Genomic DNA, 21,133 nt, shown 5'->3' with positions numbered 1-21,133 from the left:
TACATCAAAATATCATATTTTATGTAAATAAAATTTTAAAAATTGTATAAATACATAATAATTTTTTTTTTCTAGGAAAAATAATTCCTTCATCTTCAATGGCTAGCGAATAGGCCCATATTAAAGGCCCAACAAGAACAAGAACAAACCCCTAAAAACACTACAGTTATTACCTCTCTCTCTCGTTCAACTTCTCTCTCACTCTTCTTCTCAGGCCTTTCCACCGCCGAGTGCCGATCCCTCGCTCAACGGCACCGCCTCTAACTCTATCTCTCTCACGCAGGTAAAGGTTAAAGAACTATTTTTTATTTATTTCTGTGCTTCTTAATCTTCATTTAATCTCTGTTGTGCTTTTCAATTTATGGTTTATAGTCTTGTATTTTTATTAACTTCATTGATTTTAATGAGTAAATTACCTTCTGAAGCACTTTGTAGTACCCTGTAAATATTAGCCTGTGATTTAGGTTTTGGTTGCTTAATTCCTTAGCATCGATATTATATTGTTGTAATAGTAGTTTCCTTTAAGTTAGGGCTGAGCAGAAAATCCAGAAAACCGAAAAAACCGTTCAAACCGACCTACCGAACACCGCTGGAACCGAAACCGGCGAAATCGAAAACCGAAAAAACCGCCAACGGTTTAAACCGCCAATAGTCGGTCGGTTTTTTTTCGGATCGTAAACCGACCAATAAAACCGAAACCGACCGAAAAACCTTTTCCATATATAATTTTTTAATTTTTTTACTTATGTATACTAATAACTAATAAGTGATAAATAATAATATATAATATATAATATATTATTATTTTATTAATATTAAAATTTAAAAGTATAAACCTTTAATAAAGTGATTGACTTGATTGACTCTCTCTCTCCAAACCCTTTCCTTCTCACTCGTGACTCACTCTCTCTCACCACACTCACCTTCTTCTCTCTCATTTTCTTTCTGCCATAGCCATAGTTTAGGGCTTTAAAGTTCAAACTTCAAACAAAGTTTCAATCCATAATCCATTGCCCCGCCCCCGACCCCCAATCTCACTCACCCAGTCACTCTTACTCTCACTCTCTTCTTCTCTCGTCTCTCCATCCGAAACTCTCTTCTCATCATCAACATCAATCAAGCACCATCTTCCATATTCAGATTTAAGGTAATTGTAATTTTTTTTTCTTTTTCTTGTACATTCTTTTATTTTTCTTTATTTATTCTACTCTCAGATCTTTCTCACAAATTTAATGCTCTTTATCTTTTATTTGAATAACAGCTCTGAGTTTAAAATTTAAATTATTTTAGGTTTCATTTTCAGGTTTAAAATCGTGTCAAGACTGCCAAGACTCGACCTATATCTCACTCTAAGCACAACCCAAATTGGTTTAAGGTATTCTTACACAAACGGACTTCGTAGTACTCTTGTATTGTTGTTTTCTTTTCTTTCTCTTAAAATTAAAACTCTCTTCTCTGGTATTTGTTGGTGTAGAATTAGGGGTAGCAAAATCCCGTGATCTTTTTTGTTGTATATACATTGTATTGTGCATAGTGTTGTTGTTGTGTGTTGTGACATGATTGTTGGTTATATGATTAGAGTGTGAATAATTGGGAGAGACAAGGAATGAATGGGGTCTTTTTGTTATGGTCCAAATACTGATAGTGTTTGTCTTTGTGTTGCTTTTGTGTGGTGTTGTTGTGAGAAGAATAAAGTGAACAATTTTATTATATTTTACACAAAAAAAAAATCGGTTTGGTCGGTTTTAACCGACCAAACCGCGGTTCACATTGGTCGGTTTTAAGGATGTTTCTGGATTGGTCGGTCGGTTTTCGGATTGAACCAATCCAAACCGAAAACCGAAATTCGAATTTTTATTTATAAAAAAACCGACCAAACCGACCGATGCTCAGCCCTACTTTAAGTGTTCACTGATCAAAATTGTTTTTTTTTTTAATTTTTTTGGGACAGATTCCATTTACTTTGGCTCCTAAATGTTGATTTGGTTCTATCTAATATTCTAATTTGGGTTATATTTATTTGTGTATTGATTTTAATGAGTAAACTACCTTCTGAAGCACTTTGTAGTACCCTGTAATTTAGGTTTTGGTTGCTTAATTCCATAGCATTGGTATTATATTGTTGTAATAGTAGTTTCCTTTGTGTATTCACTTAGATCAAATTTGCTTTTTTTCAATGTTTTTGGGACAGATTCCATTTACTTTGACTCATAAATGTTGATTTGGTTCTATCTGATATTCTAATTTGGGTTGTTTTATTCGTGTATTGATTTCTTTTTCTGTCTTGTTCTTCTACTTAGTTTTAGTTTAGTTTATCTTGTTTCTCAAACTTTTTCTTTTCTTGGTTATCTTTAACAGATTATTTTTCTTATTTGCAACCCTTCATTCTTCTTCTTTCTAATATCATCTTTGATCTAAAAGTGATCTTCTAATCCATTATTCTTATCAGATCAGGATGGGCTATTATGATTACTTGAATGTTAAAATGCATTCTTCATGCAAAATAATAAAATTGTTGTAGCTATATTTTTGGTTAAAAAAGACCATGCAAGTTGGTCTTAGCATATTCTTTTTATTTTACTCTGGTATATGTTTTGTATTATCAATTTCTTACATTAAAACAAAATCTTCATTTAAGAAAGATGCTTGAAGGATGGATTATTTTGTTGTGAATGAACCACATATTTTTTTTTTTTTACAGATTTAACAAACTAATAGATTATAAAATTTACAACTTTTTTCTTTCTTAATCATTAATTTCATTTAATCCAATCCTCCCAATAATCCACCCAAAACCGCTGCTTAAATGGGGTTATGGGTTGCACTTTTAAAAACCCGCCAAATAAAAAGCTGAGACCACCCAATTTGCTCGCCGTGCTCCGTAGTTGGAACCCTAGGAAACTGAATTATTTTTGAAAGGTTTATTTCGGTACATTTGTTACTTATGCTCAGTGTGACTCTTTGAATCATGTTGTTTTTATGTGTAGAAAGAGCTCCTTTTTTTTCCTTCTCATTCTCATCTGCTGTTTTGTGTTATAGAATGTCAGAAATCAAGGCGGTTGGTTGGCCTATCATGGGAACCAAAGTTGCCCAATTTGTCATCTGCAAAGGGCTTTGCTTCTAATGCTACAACAACTCATAAAAATCAGCCTGAAAGCAGTGTAGTTTGGAAACCCAGTTCAGAGCTTGTTGATGGGCTTTTTGTTCCACCAAATGACCCTAAGAAGTTAAACAGGATACTCAGAAAACAAATCAAAGATACTGCTGGGCATAATTGGTACCTACTTTGTTTGTCTTGTATCTATATATTTGCTACCGTTGTAATTATCTATAATTTACACTTACTTTTCTACTTTAATTAGGTTTGACATGCCCGCACCAACCATCACCCCTGAGCTCCAAAAAGATCTTCAATTGCTTAAGGTGCGAGTTGTCGTTGACCATTTTATATTTCCTATTCAAAGTTCGTTTTATTGATCATTACGCATAGTTAATCCTTTGCTTGTTTCTCTTAACGTTGAATAAATTTTTTACCCCTGTACAATTATACTAGTTAACACTTAAAGAATAAAGTCCACGGCCTTTAATTCTTGCATTTCTTCATAACTTTTGCCCATTGTAAAATCCAATTGAATTTTTATTCTCTTTGAGATTGCATTCCTTGTCTTTATCGTGGTAATCTTATTCGAAAGAGTTAATTTTTTCATCTTCTTGTATTAATTACATATGATGTAATGTAGAGTAGCTGTCCCAGAAAATTGGGATTAGGGCTAACTATTTAAAGGCCTCTATTACTGCGGTATAAGTATCGTTTCTTTTTCTTCTTTGTTCCCTCCAACTACACTTGCAGAGATTTTAGTTTCGGACCACACACTCAGTCAAATACTCACCCCTACCCATTCACTTGAGTGAACCTTAGGTGGAAGGTTTTGAGAATCACCTTGGTGTCCTCCTCGCTTATTATATTGTTTGGTGATATTTTTGTTAGAATGAGATAAGCGAGTGTCCAAGTTTTCTAGGCAAGCTTTGCTTCATTGAAATTCTCCTTGTATTCAACTGTTACCAATAACATAATCGTAATAGAATCGTCATTACAATGCCATTGTTTAGTTGATTTCAAAAACTTTGTAATGCCTTTACAATATAATCACCGATTATATGAATAAGCATTACAGCCCTATCATTTTCATTACTATTTTTATCATCTGATTTAAATGCCACCTGAGATGGATCAATCAAATTGCAACATTCTGGTCATTCTACCTAACACATGACATAAGTACGAGCATTTTGATTTTTTTTTTTTAAAAAAAAATTCCCTTTTGATCTCCAGCCAAAAATTGAGTATGATTTTAGTCGTGCCTTGTTAGCTTTTGTTTTGAGATAAAGGATGAATATCCTACAAGTTATTTCATCTAGACTTAATTTAAGTTCATCAATGGAAAACATAAAAGGGTTTCATTTACTTGCTTGCAAGTTCATGTAATTGTAGAAACTCTTTCTTGGGAAAATTCATTTTGCTTTTACTGATTCGCATTATACTTGGCATATGTTTATAGTTGAGGAATGTGATGGATCCAAAAAGGCATTACAAGAAGGGTGAATCAAAGTCAAACAAGTATTTCCAGGCAAGTGTATACCACCATCCTATTGCGTATATAAATATTCCAATTCAATCTATATTCCTTGTTTGAAATCCTTTGACAGTGTTTTTTCCTTTCTTTTGTTCTTTGTAATTATTGCTATTAATCAGGTGGGAACAATCATAGAGTCTCCACTAGATTTCTTTGATGGTAGATTAACAAAGAAAGAAAGGAAGACATCTCTTGCAGCCGAGCTGCTCTCTGATCGCACTCTTGGAGCTTACAGGTAAGATAGGCTTTGAAATGATTTATGCTTTTGTCGTGTTTCTTGCATTATGAAAATAAATAAATCGTAGGCTCCGTTGGATATTGGATCTATCGAGGTAGAGGGGCAAAACAAGAGCCAACATATATATATTTGCATTTGGTTTTCACAAAAGAGGGATTAGAACTTTAGAGAAAGTTGTTTGGATATTGTTTTGCTCCACTTTTCTCAATCCTTAAGTGCTTCACATCTAAGCATAACATTGATTTTCCGAATCATGTTTTAGAATTGAGATTAGTAATGCATTAGTAATTCTAATTGAATGTAAGGAAGATTGATTGATAGTAAATTCTGTTGGCGAAAGGTTTTTCTCTGATCTAACTTATTTGGTTACTGATGTTATATGCCTTAATCTTTGATCTTTTCAGGAAGCGCAAGGTTCGCGAAATAGAAGAGAAAAATCAACCTGGCGGGAATAATAAATGGAAGATAAAAGGAAAACACCCGAAAAACCGAGCAAACCAAAGAAGACATTGATTTTTATTTTTCTTCTTTCTTTGTAAACTGATTCCATTATTGAAGATGCAACTAAACTGTGTGTGTCTATGTTTCAGGTTTAGATTTTAGATCACCAAAGTTCCAACATTTTTGTTCTGATGAAAATGTAATATTATAATGTTAACTAAGCTAATAGTATTATTTGTTCCTTTCAAGTAAAAGTATGATATAGTTATCATGCATTATATTATATGAGATAAAATGACTTGTAGTTTTGTTAAGCCTAAGTTGTTCATTAATCATTTTCGAGCAATTTTATTACCTTTTCTATGTTCATAAAACATGTTTGATTGGGTGTTATGATGAATATAATTTCAAACACTCTTCTATGAGCTTTGTTCATGAAAATGGGAGATAATCTTTCTTTTTATTTTTTCCCTAATTTATTCGAGCGCCACTAATTTCTTAACATATGAAGTACAATATAAAATACATCAAAATATCATATTTTATGTAAATAAAATTTTAAAAATTGTATAAATACATAATAATTTTTTTTTTCTAGGAAAAATAATTCCTTCATCTTCAATGGCTAGCGAATAGGCTCATATTAAAGGCCCAACAAGAACAAGAACAAACCCCTAAAAACACTACAGTTATTACCTCTCTCTCTCGTTCATCTTCTCTCTCACTCTTCTTCTCAAGCCTTTCCACCGCCGAGTGCCGATCCCTCGCTCAACGGCACCGCCTCTAACTCTATCTCTCTCACGCAGGTAAAGGTTAAAGAACTATTTTTTATTTATTTCTGTGCTTCTTAATCTTCATTTAATCTCTGTTGTGCTTTTCAATTTATGGTTTATAGTCTTGTATTTTTATTAACTTCATTGATTTTAATGAGTAAATTACCTTCTGAAGCACTTTGTAGTACCCTGTAAATATTAGCCTGTGATTTAGGTTTTGGTTGCTTAATTCCATAGCATCGATATTATATTGTTGTAATAGTAGTTTCCTTAAAGTTAGGGCTGAGCAGAAAATCCAGAAAACCGAAAAAACCGTTCAAACCGACCTACCGAACACCGCTGGAACCGAAACCGGCGAAACCGAAAACCGAAAAAACCGCCAACGGTTTAAACCGCCAATAGTCGGTCGGTTTTTTTTCGGATCGTAAACCGACCAATAAAACCGAAACCGACCGAAAAACCTTTTCCATATATAATTTTTTAATTTTTTTACTTATGTATACTAATAACTAATAAGTGATAAATAATAATATATAATATATAATATATTATTATTTTATTAATATTAAAATTTAAAAGTATAAACCTTTAATAAAGTGATTGACTTGATTGACTCTCTCTCTCCAAACCCTTTCCTTCTCACTCGTGACTCACTCTCTCTCACCACACTCACCTTCTTCTCTCTCATTTTTTTTTTTTTCTGCCATAGCCATAGTTTAGGGCTTTAAAGTTCAAACTTCAAACAAAGTTTCAATCCATAATCCATTGCCCCGCCCCCGACCCCCAATCTCACTCACCCAGTCACTCTTACTCTCACTCTCTTCTTCTCTCGTCTCTCCATCCGAAACTCTCTTCTCATCATCAACATCAATCAAGCACCATCTTCCATATTCAGATTTAAGGTAATGGTAATTTTTTTTTCTTGTACATTCTTTTATTTTTCTTTATTAATTCTACTCTCAGATCTTTCTCACAAATTTTGATGCTCTTTATTTTTTATTTGAATAACAGCTCTGAGTTTAAAATTTAAATTATTTTGGGTTTCATTTTCAGGTTTAAAATCGTGTCAAGACTCGCCAAGACTCGACCTATATCTCACTCTAAGCACAACCCAAATTGGTTTAAGGTATTCTTACACAAACAGCTTCGTAGTACTCTTGTATTGTTGTTTTCTTTTCTTTCTCTTAAAATTAAAACTCTCTTCTCTGGTATTTGTTGGTGTAGAATTAGGGGTAGCAAAATCCCGTGATCTTTTTTGTTGTATATACATTGTATTGTGCATAGTGTTGTTGTTGTGTGTTGTGACATGATTGTTGGTTATATGATTAGAGTGTGAATAATTGGGAGAGACAAGGAATGAATGGGGTCTTTTTGTTATGGTCCAAATACTGATAGTGTTTGTCTTTGTGTTGCTTTTGTGTGGTGTTGTTGTGAGAAGAATAAAGTGAACAATTTTATTATATTTTACACAAAAAAAAAATCGGTTTGGTCGGTTTTAACCGACCAAACCGCGGTTCACATTGGTCGGTTTTAAGGATGTTTCTGGATTGGTCGGTCGGTTTTCGGATTGAACCAATCCAAACCGAAAACCGAAATTCGGATTTTTATTTATAAAAAAACCGACCAAACCGACCGATGCTCAGCCCTACTTTAAGTGTTCACTGATCAAAATTGTTTTTTTTTTAATTTTTTTGGGACAGATTCCATTTACTTTGGCTCCTAAATGTTGATTTGGTTCTATCTAATATTCTAATTTGGGTTATATTTATTTGTGTATTGATTTTAATGAGTAAACTACCTTCTGAAGCACTTTGTAGTACCCTGTAATTTAGGTTTTGGTTGCTTAATTCCATAGCATTGGTATTATATTGTTGTAATAGTAGTTTCCTTTGTGTATTCACCGATCAAATTTGCTTTTTTTCAATGTTTTTGGGACAGATTCCATTTACTTTGACTCCTAAATGTTGATTTGGTTCTATCTGATATTCTAATTTGGGTTGTTTTATTCGTGTATTGATTTCTTTTTCTGTCTTGTTCTTCTACTTAGTTTTAGTTTAGTTTATCTTGTTTCTCAAACTTTTTCTTTTCTTGGTTATCTTTAACAGATTATTTTTCTTATTTGCAACCCTTCATTCTTCTTCTTTCTAATATCATCTTTGATCTAAAAGTGATCTTCTAATCCATTATTCTTATCAGATCAGGATGGGCTATTATGATTACTTGAATGTTAAAATGCATTCTTCATGCAAAATAATAAAATTGTTGTAGCTATATTTTTGGTTAAAAAAGACCATGCAAGTTGGTCTTAGCATATTCTTTTTATTTTACTCTGGTATATGTTTTGTATTATCAATTTCTTACATTAAAACAAAATCTTCATTTAAGAAAGATGCTTGAAGGATGGATTATTTTGTTGTGAATGAACCACATATTTTTTTTTTTTTACAGATTTAACAAACTAATAGATTATAAAATTTACAACTTTTTTCTTTCTTAATCATTAATTTCATTTAATCCAATCCTCCCAATAATCCACCCAAAACCGCTGCTTAAATGGGGTTATGGGTTGCACTTTTAAAAACCCGCCAAATAAAAAACTGCGCAGACCACCCAATTTGCTCGCTGTGCTCCGTAGTTGGAACCCTAGGAAACTGAATTATTTTTGAAAGGTTTATTTCTGGTACATTTGTTACTTATGCTCAGTGTGACTCTTTGAATCATGTTGTTTTTATGTGTAGAAAGAGCTCCTTTTTTTTCCTTCTCATTCTCATCTGCTGTTTTGTGTTATAGAATGTCAGAAATCAAGGCAGTGGTTGGCCTATCATGGGAACCAAAGTTGCCCAATTTGTCATCTGCAAAGGGCTTTGCTTCTAATGCTACAACAACTCATAAAAATCAGCCTGAAAGCAGTGTAGTTTGGAAACCCAGTTCAGAGCTTGTTGATGGGCTTTTTGTTCCACCAAATGACCCTAAGAAGTTAAACAGGATACTCAGAAAACAAATCAAAGATACTGCTGGGCATAATTGGTACCTACTTTGTTTGTCTTGTATCTATATATTTGCTACCGTTGTAATTATCTATAATTTACACTTACTTTTCTACTTTAATTAGGTTTGACATGCCCGCACCAACCATCACCCCTGAGCTCCAAAAAGATCTTCAATTGCTTAAGGTGCAGTTGTCGTTGACCATTTTATATTTCCTATTCAAAGTTCGTTTTATTGATCATTACGCATAGTTAATCCTTTGCTTGTTTCTCTTAACGTTGAATAAATTTTTTACCCCTGTACAATTATACTAGTTAACACTTAAAGAATAAAGTCCACGGCCTTTAATTCTTGCATTTCTTCATAACTTTTGCCCATTGTAAAATCCAATTGAATTTTTATTCTCTTTGAGATTGCATTCCTTGTCTTTATCGTGGTAATCTTATTCGAAAGAGTTAATTTTTTCATCTTCTTGTATTAATTACATATGATGTAATGTAGAGTAGCTGTCCCAGAAAATTGGGATTAGGGCTAACTATTTAAAGGCCTCTATTACTACGGTATAAGTATCGTTTCTTTTTCTTCTTTGTTCCCTCCAACTACACTTGCAGAGATTTTAGTTTCGGACCACACACTCAGTCAAATACTCACCCCTACCCATTCACTTGAGTGAACCTTAGGTGGAAGGTTTTGAGAATCACCTTGGTGTCCTCCTGCTTATTATATTGTTTGGTGATATTTTTGTTAGAATGAGATAAGCGAGTGTCCAAGTTTTCTAGGCAAGCTTTGCTTCATTGAAATTCTCCTTGTATTCAACTGTTACCAATAACATAATCGTAATAGAATCGTCATTACAATGCCATTGTTTAGTTGATTTCAAAAACTTTGTAATGCCTTTACAATATAATCACCGTTATATGAATAAGCATTACAGCCCTATCATTTTCATTACTATTTTTATCATCTGATTTAAATGCCACCTGAGATGGATCAATCAAATTGCAACATTCTGGTCATTCTACCTAACACATGACATAAGTACGAGCATTTTGATTTTTTTTTTTTTTAAAAAAAATTCCCTTTTGATCTCCAGCCAAAAATTGAGTATGATTTTAGTCGTGCCTTGTTAGCTTTTGTTTTGAGATAAAGGATGAATATCCTACAAGTTATTTCATATAGACTTAATTTAAGTTCATCAATGGAAAACATAAAAGGGTTTCATTTACTTGCTTGCAAGTTCATGTAATTGTAGAAACTCTTTCTTGGGAAAATTCATTTTGCTTTTACTGATTCGCATTATACTTGGCATATGTTTATAGTTGAGGAATGTGATGGATCCAAAAAGGCATTACAAGAAGGGTGAATCAAAGTCAAACAAGTATTTCCAGGCAAGTGTATACCACCATCCTATTGGCAGTATATAAATATTCCAATTCAATCTATATTCCTTGTTTGAAATCCTTTGACAGTGTTTTTTCCTTTCTTTTGTTCTTTGTAATTATTGCTATTAATCAGGTGGGAACAATCATAGAGTCTCCACTAGATTTCTTTGATGGTAGATTAACAAAGAAAGAAAGGAAGACATCTCTTGCAGCCGAGCTGCTCTCTGATCGCACTCTTGGAGCTTACAGGTAAGATAGGCTTTGAAATGATTTATGCTTTTGTCGTGTTTCTTGCATTATGAAAATAAATAAATCGTAGGCTCCGGTTGGATATTGGATCTATCGAGGTAGAGGGGCAAAACAAGAGCCAACATATATATTTGCATTTGGTTTTCACAAAAGAGGGATTAGAACTTTAGAGAAAGTTGTTTGGATATTGTTTTGCTCCACTTTTCTCAATCCTTAAGTGCTTCACATCTAAGCATAACATTGATTTTCCGAATCATGTTTTAGAATTGAGATTAGTAATGCATTAGTAATTCTAATTGAATGTAAGGAAGATTGATTGATAGTAAATTCTGTTGGCGAAAGGTTTTTCTCTGATCTAACTTATTTGGTTACTGATGTTATATGCCTTAATCTTTGATCTTTTCAGGAAGCGCAAGGTTCGCGAAATAGAAGAGAAAAATCAACCTGGCGGGAATAATAAATGGAAGATAAAAGGAAAACACCCGAAAAACCGAGCAAACCAAAGAAGACATTGATTTTTATTTTTCTTCTTTCTTTGTAAACTGATTCCATTATTGAAGATGCAACTAAACTGTGTGTGTCTATGTTTCGTGTTTAGATTTTAGATCACCAAAGTTCCAACATTTTTGTTCTGATGAAAATGTAATATTATAATGTTAACTAAGCTAATAGTATTATTTGTTCCTTTCAAGTAAAAGTATGATATAGTTATCATGCATTATATTATATGAGATAAAATGACTTGTAGTTTTGTTAAGCCTAAGTTGTTCATTAATCATTTTCGAGCAATTTTATTACCTTTTCTATGTTCATAAAACATGTTTGATTGGGTGTTATGATGAATATAATTTCAAACACTCTTCTATGAGCTTTGTTCATGAAAATGGGAGATAATCTTTCTTTTTATTTTTTCCCTAATTTATTCGAGCGCCACTAATTTCTTAACATATGAAGTACAATATAAAATACATCAAAATATCATATTTTATGTAAATAAAATTTTAAAAATTGTATAAATACATAATAATTTTTTTTTTCTAGGAAAAATAATTCCTTCATCTTCAATGGCTAGCGAATAGGCCCATATTAAAGGCCCAACAAGAACAAGAACAAACCCCTAAAAACACTACAGTTATTACCTCTCTCTCTCGTTCAACTTCTCTCTCACTCTTCTTCTCAGGCCTTTCCACCGCCGAGTGCCGATCCCTCGCTCAACGGCACCGCCTCTAACTCTATCTCTCTCACGCAGGTAAAGGTTAAAGAACTATTTTTTATTTATTTCTGTGCTTCTTAATCTTCATTTAATCTCTGTTGTGCTTTTCAATTTATGGTTTATAGTCTTGTATTTTTATTAACTTCATTGATTTTAATGAGTAAATTACCTTCTGAAGCACTTTGTAGTACCCTGTAAATATTAGCCTGTGATTTAGGTTTTGGTTGCTTAATTCCATAGCATCGATATTATATTGTTGTAATAGTAGTTTCCTTTAAGTTAGGGCTGAGCAGAAAATCCAGAAAACCGAAAAAACCGTTCAAACCGACCTACCGAACACCGCTGGAACCGAAACCGGCGAAATCGAAAACCGAAAAAACCGCCAACGGTTTAAACCGCCAATAGTCGGTCGGTTTTTTTTCGGATCGTAAACCGACCAATAAAACCGAAACCGACCGAAAAACCTTTTCCATATATAATTTTTTAATTTTTTTACTTATGTATACTAATAACTAATAAGTGATAAATAATAATATATAATATATAATATATTATTATTTTATTAATATTAAAATTTAAAAGTATAAACCTTTAATAAAGTGATTGACTTGATTGACTCTCTCTCTCCAAACCCTTTCCTTCTCACTCGTGACTCACTCTCTCTCACCACACTCACCTTCTTCTCTCTCATTTTTTTTTCTGCCATAGCCATAGTTTAGGGCTTTAAAGTTCAAACTTCAAACAAAGTTTCAATCCATAATCCATTGCCCCGCCCCCGACCCCCAATCTCACTCACCCAGTCACTCTTACTCTCACTCTCTTCTTCTCTCGTCTCTCCATCCGAAACTCTCTTCTCATCATCAACATCAATCAAGCACCATCTTCCATATTCAGATTTAAGGTAATTGTAATTTTTTTTTCTTTTTCTTGTACATTCTTTTATTTTTCTTTATTTATTCTACTCTCAGATCTTTCTCACAAATTTAATGCTCTTTATCTTTTATTTGAATAACAGCTCTGAGTTTAAAATTTAAATTATTTTAGGTTTCATTTTCAGGTTTAAAACTGTGTCAAGACTCTGCCAAGACTCGACCTATATCTCACTCTAAGCACAACCCAAATTGGTTTAAGGTATTCTTACACAAACAGCTTCGTAGTACTCTTGTATTGTTGTTTTCTTTTCTTTCTCTTAAAATTAAAACTCTCTTCTCTGGTATTTGTTGGTGTAGAATTAGGGGTAGCAAAATCCCGTGATCTTTTTTGTTGTATATACATTGTATTGTGCATAGTGTTGTTGTTGTGTGTTGTGACATGATTGTTGGTTATATGATTAGAGTGTGAATAATTGGGAGAGACAAGGAATGAATGGGGTCTTTTTGTTATGGTCCAAATACTGATAGTGTTTGTCTTTGTGTTGCTTTTGTGTGGTGTTGTTGTGAGAAGAATAAAGTGAACAATTTTATTATATTTTACACAAAAAAATCGATTTGGTCGGTTAAACCGTGGTTCACATTGGTCGGTTTTAAGGATGTTTCTGGATTAGTCAGTCGGTTTTCAGATTGAACCAATCCAAACCGAAAACTGAAATTCAGATTTTTATTTGTAAAAAAACCGACCAAACCGACCGATGCTCAGCCCTACTTTAAGTGTTCACTGATCAAAATTGTTTTTTTTTTTAATTTTTTTGGGACAGATTCCATTTACTTTGGCTCCTAAATGTTGATTTGGTTCTATCTAATATTCTAATTTGGGTTATATTTATTTGTGTATTGATTTTAATGAGTAAACTACCTTCTGAAGCACTTTGTAGTACCCTGTAATTTAGGTTTTGGTTGCTTAATTCCATAGCATTGGTATTATATTGTTGTAATAGTAGTTTCCTTTGTGTATTCACCGATCAAATTTGCTTTTTTTCAATGTTTTTGGGACAGATTCCATTTACTTTGACTCCTAAATGTTGATTTGGTTCCATCTGATATTCTAATTTGGGTTGTTTTATTCGTGTATTGATTTCTTTTTCTGTCTTGTTCTTCTACTTAGTTTTAGTTTAGTTTATCTTGTTTCTCAAACTTTTTCTTTTCTTGGTTATCTTTAACAGATTATTTTTCTTATTTGCAACCCTTCATTCTTCTTCTTTCTAATATCATCTTTGATCTAAAAGTGATCTTCTAATCCATTATTCTTATCAGATCAGGATGGGCTATTATGATTACTTGAATGTTAAAATGCATTCTTCATGCAAAATAATAAAATTGTTGTAGCTATATTTTTGGTTAAAAAAGACCATGCAAGTTGGTCTTAGCATATTCTTTTTATTTTACTCTGGTATATGTTTTGTATTATCAATTTCTTACATTAAAACAAAATCTTCATTTAAGAAAGATGCTTGAAGGATGGATTATTTTGTTGTGAATGAACCACATATTTTTTTTTTTTTTACAGATTTAACAAACTAATAGATTATAAAATTTACAACTTTTTTCTTTCTTAATCATTAATTTCATTTAATCCAATCCTCCCAATAATCCACCCAAAACCGCTGCTTAAATGGGGTTATGGGTTGCACTTTTAAAAACCCGCCAAATAAAAAACTGCGCAGACCACCCAATTTGCTCGCTGTGCTCCGTAGTTGGAACCCTAGGAAACTGAATTATTTTTGAAAGGTTTATTTCTGGTACATTTGTTACTTATGCTCAGTGTGACTCTTTGAATCATGTTGTTTTTATGTGTAGAAAGAGCTCCTTTTTTTTCCTTCTCATTCTCATCTGCTGTTTTGTGTTATAGAATGTCAGAAATCAAGGCAGTGGTTGGCCTATCATGGGAACCAAAGTTGCCCAATTTGTCATCTGCAAAGGGCTTTGCTTCTAATGCTACAACAACTCATAAAAATCAGCCTGAAAGCAGTGTAGTTTGGAAACCCAGTTCAGAGCTTGTTGATGGGCTTTTTGTTCCACCAAATGACCCTAAGAAGTTAAACAGGATACTCAGAAAACAAATCAAAGATACTGCTGGGCATAATTGGTACCTACTTTGTTTGTCTTGTATCTATATATTTGCTACCGTTGTAATTATCTATAATTTACACTTACTTTTCTACTTTAATTAGGTTTGACATGCCCGCACCAACCATCACCCCTGAGCTCCAAAAAGATCTTCAATTGCTTAAGGTGCAGTTGTCGTTGACCATTTTATATTTCCTATTCAAAGTTCGTTTTATTGATCATTACGCATAGTTAATCCTTTGCTTGTTTCTCTTAACGTTGAATAAATTTTTTACCCCTGTACAATTATACTAGTTAACACTTAAAGAATAAAGTCCACGGCCTTTAATTCTTGCATTTCTTCATAACTTTTGCCCATTGTAAAATCCAATTGAATTTTTATTCTCTTTGAGATTGCATTCCTTGTCTTTATCGTGGTAATCTTATTCGAAAGAGTTAATTTTTTCATCTTCTTGTATTAATTACATATGATGTAATGTAGAGTAGCTGTCCCAGAAAATTGGGATTAGGGCTAACTATTTAAAGGCCTCTATTACTGCGGTATAAGTATCGTTTCTTTTTCTTCTTTGTTCCCTCCAACTACACTTGCAGAGATTTTAGTTTCGGACCACACACTCAGTCAAATACTCACCCCTACCCATTCACTTGAGTGAACCTTAGGTGGAAGGTTTTGAGAATCACCTTGGTGTCCTCCCCGCTTATTATATTGTTTGGTGATATTTTTGTTAGAATGAGATAAGCGAGTGTCCAAGTTTTCTAGGCAAGCTTTGCTTCATTGAAATTCTCCTTGTATTCAACTGTTACCAATAACATAATCGTAATAGAATCGTCATTACAATGCCATTGTTTAGTTGATTTCAAAAACTTTGTAATGCCTTTACAATATAATCACCGTTATATGAATAAGCATTACAGCCCTATCATTTTCATTACTATTTTTATCATCTGATTTAAATGCCACCTGAGATGGATCAATCAAATTGCAACATTCTGGTCATTCTACCTAACACATGACATAAGTACGAGCATTTTGATTTTTTTTTTTTAAAAAAAAAATTCCCTTTTGATCTCCAGCCAAAAATTGAGTATGATTTTAGTCGTGCCTTGTTAGCTTTTGTTTTGAGATAAAGGATGAATATCCTACAAGTTATTTCATATAGACTTAATTTAAGTTCATCAATGGAAAACATAAAAGGGTTTCATTTACTTGCTTGCAAGTTCATGTAATTGTAGAAACTCTTTCTTGGGAAAATTCATTTTGCTTTTACTGATTCGCATTATACTTGGCATATGTTTATAGTTGAGGAATGTGATGGATCCAAAAAGGCATTACAAGAAGGGTGAATCAAAGTCAAACAAGTATTTCCAGGCAAGTGTATACCACCATCCTATTGCGTATATAAATATTCCAATTCAATCTATATTCCTTGTTTGAAATCCTTTGACGGTTGTTTTTTCCTTTCTTTTGTTCTTTGTAATTATTGCTATTAATCAGGTGGGAACAATCATAGAGTCTCCACTAGATTTCTTTGATGGTAGATTAACAAAGAAAGAAAGGAAGACATCTCTTGCAGCCGAGCTGCTCTCTGATCGCACTCTTGGAGCTTACAGGTAAGATAGGCTTTGAAATGATTTATGCTTTTGTCGTGTTTCTTGCATTATGAAAATAAATAAATCGTAGGCTCCGGTTGGATATTGGATCTATCGAGGTAGAGGGGCAAAACAAGAGCCAACATATATATTTGCATTTGGTTTTCACAAAAGAGGGATTAGAACTTTAGAGAAAGTTGTTTGGATATTGTTTTGCTCCACTTTTCTCAATCCTTAAGTGCTTCACATCTAAGCATAACATTGATTTTCCGAATCATGTTTTAGAATTGAGATTAGTAATGCATTAGTAATTCTAATTGAATGTAAGGAAGATTGATTGATAGTAAATTCTGTTGGCGAAAGGTTTTTCTCTGATCTAACTTATTTGGTTACTGATGTTATATGCCTTAATCTTTGATCTTTTCAGGAAGCGCAAGGTTCGCGAAATAGAAGAGAAAAATCAACCTGGCGGGAATAATAAATGGAAGATAAAAGGAAAACACCCGAAAAACCGAGCAAACCAAAGAAGACATTGATTTTTATTTTTCTTCTTTCTTTGTAAACTGATTCCATTATTGAAGATGCAACTAAACTGTGTGTGTCTATGTTTCAGGTTTAGATTTTAGATCACCAAAGTTCCAACATTTTTGTTCTGATGAAAATGTAATATTATAATGTTAACTAAGCTAATAGTATTATTTGTTCCTTTCAAGTAAAAGTATGATATAGTTATCATGCATTATATTATATGAGATAAAATGACCTGTAGTTTTGTTAAGCCTAAGTTGTTCATTAATCATTTTCGAGCAATTTTATTACCTTTTCTATGTTCATAAAACATGTTTGATTGGGTGTTATGATGAATATAATTTCAAACACTCTTCTATGAGCTTTGTTCATGAAAATGGGAGATAATCTTTCTTTTTATTTTTTCCCTAATTTATTCGAGCGCCACTAATTTCTTAACATATGAAGTACAATATAAAATACATCAAAATATCATATTTTATGTAAATAAAATTTTAAAAATTGTATAAATACATAATAATTTTTTTTTTCTAGGAAAAATAATTCCTTCATCTTCAATGGCTAGCGAATAGGCCCATATTAAAGGCCCAACAAGAACAAGAACAAACCCCTAAAAACACTACAGTTATTACCTCTCTCTCTCGTTCAACTTCTCTCTCACTCTTCTTCTCAGGCCTTTCCACCGCCGAGTGCCGATCCCTCGCTCAACGGCACCGCCTCTAACTCTATCTCTCTCACGCAGGTAAAGGTTAAAGAACTATTTTTTATTTATTTCTGTGCTTCTTAATCTTCATTTAATCTCTGTTGTGCTTTTCAATTTATGGTTTATAGTCTTGTATTTTTATTAACTTCATTGATTTTAATGAGTAAATTACCTTCTGAAGCACTTTGTAGTACCCTGTAAATATTAGCCTGTGATTTAGGTTTTGGTTGCTTAATTCCATAGCATCGATATTATATTGTTGTAATAGTAGTTTCCTTTAAGTTAGGGCTGAGCAGAAAATCCAGAAAACCGAAAAAACCGTTCAAACCGACCTACCGAACACCGCTGGAACCGAAACCGGCGAAATCGAAAACCGAAAAAACCGCCAACGGTTTAAACCGCCAATAGTCGGTCGGTTTTTTTTCGGATCGTAAACCGACCAATAAAACCGAAACCGACCGAAAAACCTTTTCCATATATAATTTTTTAATTTTTTTTACTTATGTATACTAATAACTAATAAGTGATAAATAATAATATATAATATATAATATATTATTATTTTATTTGTAACACCCTAACTATCTTAGGCGTATTACGTGATTTTTAAACGTACTGTGCAGCTCGTTGCTAGTCAACGAGGTTTATGGAAAAACGTGATTAATTAAAATTTTGCTTTTTAATTAAACTTATAAACCATATTATAAAAAGTCTCGGGATCCCGATTTATAAAAATATTTACAAACGTTTTTACTGTTTAACTTTTACATCAAAATAAAGTCGTCTAACGACATTTACAAAATCTTAGCCGTGCTGTCCCGAGGATCGTACGCTCCAGGCCTAACCGCCCCGACATGTACAATCTCATAAGCTCGCTCACGGTCCATCAGCAACTGCCTTGCCTTTACCTACACATGCAAATAAACTGTGAGTCGACGTACTCGCAAGAAAAGCATAATAATATCATACATAAACTCGATCGCCGTGTCCAACACGATATCGAGTCCCGCCATCGCCATGTCCAACATGGTACCGAGCACTACCGCCATGTCCAACATGGTACCGAGTTTTGAACGTTCGGGGACGGTACTATTGACACGTAACAACCCGGATCGGCCGAACCGGTCCATACTCCGCCGCCGGGTCATACTCCAGCTCGTACCGACGTGTTACTATACCCTCCCGATCGGCCGAACCGGTCCTACTCCGCCGCTGGTCATACTCCGGCCCGTACCGACGGGATACGTCAATAGCACGGAACCACCAACCAAGTGTCACTGATCGGCCAAACCGGTCATACTCCGCCGCTGGTCATACTCCACTGTCCGACGTGACGGGGTTGGATGGTTCGAAGCCTAATACATATCTAATGTAATCTAACAGGCTTCCTACATGCACGCTAAACCTGTAATCTACATATGCATACTGTTATACTAATCTTACCTGGATTCCGAATTCAGTGTGCGGTCAACTGACCGGAACTGAAGCCGAACGGCGGATTACATCGGCTCCTAAACCATAAAAATCACAACGCTATAAGTGACACGCTAAATCACTTCCCGGACTAAAACTCGAAACTAAAAGTTTCCCTATCGATAAAAAGCATGGCAATACCCCTAAAAATCCAAAAACGAGGAAAACTAGGGTTACGAAAAATCCCCCATCCGAAGTCCAGGTTGCCCAACCTAATTCCGTTCGGGAAAATTCGAACCCCCATCCGAATTCCGGATGCTCAACCGAATTCCGGTTCCTCGCAGACGGCAACCAAAAATTCCCATATCTTGACCAATTCGAACCCAAATGATCCCAAACTTTCCAGACCTCCTCTATAGGTCCCAAATAACCATTCTAGAGCATCAAACCTACCCAGAAATCCCACATGCAAAATTCACCATTGAAGACCAAGCTTTGAGTTCAAGAACTCAAACTTGGTTAAACCCACTAGCATGCACCCTAGCCTAGTTAATTCTACTTAACTAAGCATTAAAACACCTCTGCAAACTAACAATAACATCCAGCAAATATACAGAAACAAAACATGGCATTTTCTCACAAAAATCATCAATTTTCACATATAATTTAAAAGCTTGAACAACCTAGCTACTCATGCTTCACACAACTCATTTAACATCAAAAATCATGCTTTAAACAACTTAAATCAACAACAAAACACAGCAGAAACATCTCTCAAAAATCACATGCATTATCATCCAATTTCATCATTTTTCTTCAAGAATTTAAGGAGAAAGGGACTAGGAAACACATACCACACAAGAGATCAATAAAGTTTGCAAACCCAAGCTTTGAATCACCACAAAATCCAGCTCTAGAACCCCAAAGTTCTCAGCCGAAAAAGAGAGAGAGAAAAGAGAGTTTCTTTTGAAAATATTCTATTTTTTTCTAAGTTAAATGAAAATGAATAAAAAGGAGTCTTTACACACTAATTCTTTCAGCCAAATAACATGCATAAATTAAACATTTAATTCCAATTAAAAGTCACATAAGACAAAATATCATTGGGGCAAAAAGACCATTTTGCCCCTCCATACAAAAACCACATAAATCATACTTAAGGGGTATTTTTTGGGACATTCTAAATTCCCGGCCATTCCCGACATTCCCAATGTCTAAAACCCGTCCCCAAAATACTAACATACTAAGTTGTGATCTCTACTGAGCCAAACGCCGCGTTCCAAAATACCGGACACCGGAAATGCGAAATATAAAAACTGCTGATAACATAATTATGCATATCTGAATTCCATAATAAATTATTTAAATGGCTATAAATAATTTCCTGATTAACATAAATAACTGCTAATTTCCAAATTAACTAAGCGGGCTTTACAACTATCCCCCCCTTAAAAGGATTTCGTCCCCGAAATCTAACCTGAATAACTCTGGATATTGAGCTCGCATATCTGACTCAAGCTCCCAGGTGGCTTCTTCCACCTTACTGTTTCTCCAGAGAACCTTGACCAATGCTATGGTCTTATTCCGAAGGACTTTATCCTTTCTATCCAGGATCTGCACTGGCTGTTCCTCATAGGACATATCTGACTGAAGCTGAAGGCTCTCATAACTGATTATATGAGAGGGGTCTGAAACGTATTTTCTCAACATTGAGACATGAAATACGTTGTGCACTGCTGATAAAGCTGGAGGCAATGCTAACCGATATGCCACTTGACCTATCTTCTCGAGAATCTCGAAAGGTCCTGTAAATCTAGGGCATAACTTGCCTCTTTTCCCGAAACGTTTAATCCCCTTCATCGGAGATACTCGCAAAAACACATGGTCCCCTACTCGGAACTCAACATCTCGACGTTTCGGACCGCGTAACTCTTCCGTCCGCTTCCGGGAGGCAAGCATTCTAGCTTTAATCTTCTCTA

The 21,133-nt window shown here is 33.9% G+C and overlaps 3 protein-coding genes and 1 long non-coding RNA gene across 10 annotated transcripts; all 4 read left to right on the top strand.

Moving 5' to 3' along the window:
• The first annotated feature begins 1,322 nt into the window (after positions 1-1,322).
• On the top strand, positions 1,323-2,661 carry LOC133034886 (uncharacterized). The gene is made up of 2 exons (XR_009686213.1): positions 1,323-1,375; positions 2,450-2,661. It is a non-coding gene; the product is annotated as an uncharacterized LOC133034886 (long non-coding RNA).
• A 153-nt stretch (positions 2,662-2,814) lies between these two features.
• Positions 2,815-5,627, top strand: LOC133033876 (uncharacterized). The gene is made up of 6 exons (XM_061108936.1): positions 2,815-2,874; positions 2,988-3,277; positions 3,363-3,423; positions 4,560-4,628; positions 4,754-4,869; positions 5,277-5,627. The coding sequence occupies exons 1-6, from the start codon at positions 2,815-2,817 to the stop codon at positions 5,383-5,385; spliced, it is 705 nt and encodes a 234-aa protein (XP_060964919.1). The 3' UTR covers positions 5,386-5,627.
• Positions 5,628-6,005: 378 nt separating this feature from the next.
• Positions 6,006-11,462, top strand: LOC133034885 (rRNA-processing protein fcf2-like). 4 transcript variants are annotated; one of them, XM_061110365.1, is made up of 6 exons: positions 6,006-6,119; positions 8,877-9,113; positions 9,199-9,259; positions 10,394-10,462; positions 10,590-10,705; positions 11,112-11,462. In XM_061110365.1, exons 2-6 carry the CDS (start codon positions 8,878-8,880, stop codon positions 11,218-11,220), a joined length of 591 nt encoding a protein of 196 aa, XP_060966348.1. In that variant the 5' UTR covers positions 6,006-6,119; position 8,877; the 3' UTR covers positions 11,221-11,462. The 4 variants fall into 4 exon arrangements, with proteins under 4 accessions (XP_060966348.1, XP_060966347.1, XP_060966346.1 ...); XM_061110364.1 differs by lacking the exon at positions 6,006-6,119 and adding an exon at positions 8,676-8,755; XM_061110363.1 differs by lacking the exon at positions 6,006-6,119 and adding an exon at positions 8,678-8,766.
• Positions 11,463-11,842: 380 nt separating this feature from the next.
• On the top strand, positions 11,843-17,228 carry LOC133028968 (rRNA-processing protein fcf2-like). 4 transcript variants are annotated; one of them, XM_061110361.1, is made up of 6 exons: positions 11,843-11,954; positions 14,703-14,939; positions 15,025-15,085; positions 16,221-16,289; positions 16,416-16,531; positions 16,938-17,228. In XM_061110361.1, exons 2-6 carry the CDS (start codon positions 14,704-14,706, stop codon positions 17,044-17,046), a joined length of 591 nt encoding a protein of 196 aa, XP_060966344.1. In that variant the 5' UTR covers positions 11,843-11,954; position 14,703; the 3' UTR covers positions 17,047-17,228. The 4 variants fall into 4 exon arrangements, with proteins under 4 accessions (XP_060966344.1, XP_060966341.1, XP_060966343.1 ...); XM_061110358.1 differs by lacking the exon at positions 11,843-11,954 and adding an exon at positions 14,308-14,592; XM_061110360.1 differs by lacking the exon at positions 11,843-11,954 and adding an exon at positions 14,502-14,581.
• Positions 17,229-21,133: the final 3,905 nt, after the last annotated feature.

The sequence above is a fragment of the Cannabis sativa genome, chromosome 2 (genome assembly GCF_029168945.1).
Source record: "Cannabis sativa cultivar Pink pepper isolate KNU-18-1 chromosome 2, ASM2916894v1, whole genome shotgun sequence".
In the NCBI taxonomy this organism is placed as follows: Eukaryota; Viridiplantae; Streptophyta; class Magnoliopsida; order Rosales; family Cannabaceae; genus Cannabis; species Cannabis sativa.
Note: the sequence above shows the minus strand (reverse complement) of the source record. Positions and strands in the feature narration are given on the sequence as shown.

Excerpts from the sequence above, each read along its gene's own strand:
- LOC133034885 (XM_061110362.1), top strand. The coding sequence starts at position 8,806 with ATGTTGTTTTTATGTGTAGAAAGAGCTCCTTTTTTTTCCTTCTCATTC. Across the intron at positions 9,114-9,198 it reads GATACTGCTGGGCATAATTG|GTTTGACATGCCCGCACCAA; the intron begins GTACCTACTTTG and ends TACTTTAATTAG. Across the intron at positions 9,260-10,393 it reads AAGATCTTCAATTGCTTAAG|TTGAGGAATGTGATGGATCC; the intron begins GTGCAGTTGTCG and ends ATATGTTTATAG.
- LOC133033876 (XM_061108936.1), top strand. The coding sequence starts at position 2,815 with ATGGGTTGCACTTTTAAAAACCCGCCAAATAAAAAGCTGAGACCACCC. Across the intron at positions 2,875-2,987 it reads GACCACCCAATTTGCTCGCC|AAAGAGCTCCTTTTTTTTCC; the intron begins GTGCTCCGTAGT and ends TTTTATGTGTAG. Across the intron at positions 3,278-3,362 it reads GATACTGCTGGGCATAATTG|GTTTGACATGCCCGCACCAA; the intron begins GTACCTACTTTG and ends TACTTTAATTAG.
- LOC133028968 (XM_061110357.1), top strand. The coding sequence starts at position 14,632 with ATGTTGTTTTTATGTGTAGAAAGAGCTCCTTTTTTTTCCTTCTCATTC. Across the intron at positions 15,086-16,220 it reads AAGATCTTCAATTGCTTAAG|TTGAGGAATGTGATGGATCC; the intron begins GTGCAGTTGTCG and ends ATATGTTTATAG. Across the intron at positions 16,532-16,937 it reads CGCACTCTTGGAGCTTACAG|GAAGCGCAAGGTTCGCGAAA; the intron begins GTAAGATAGGCT and ends TGATCTTTTCAG.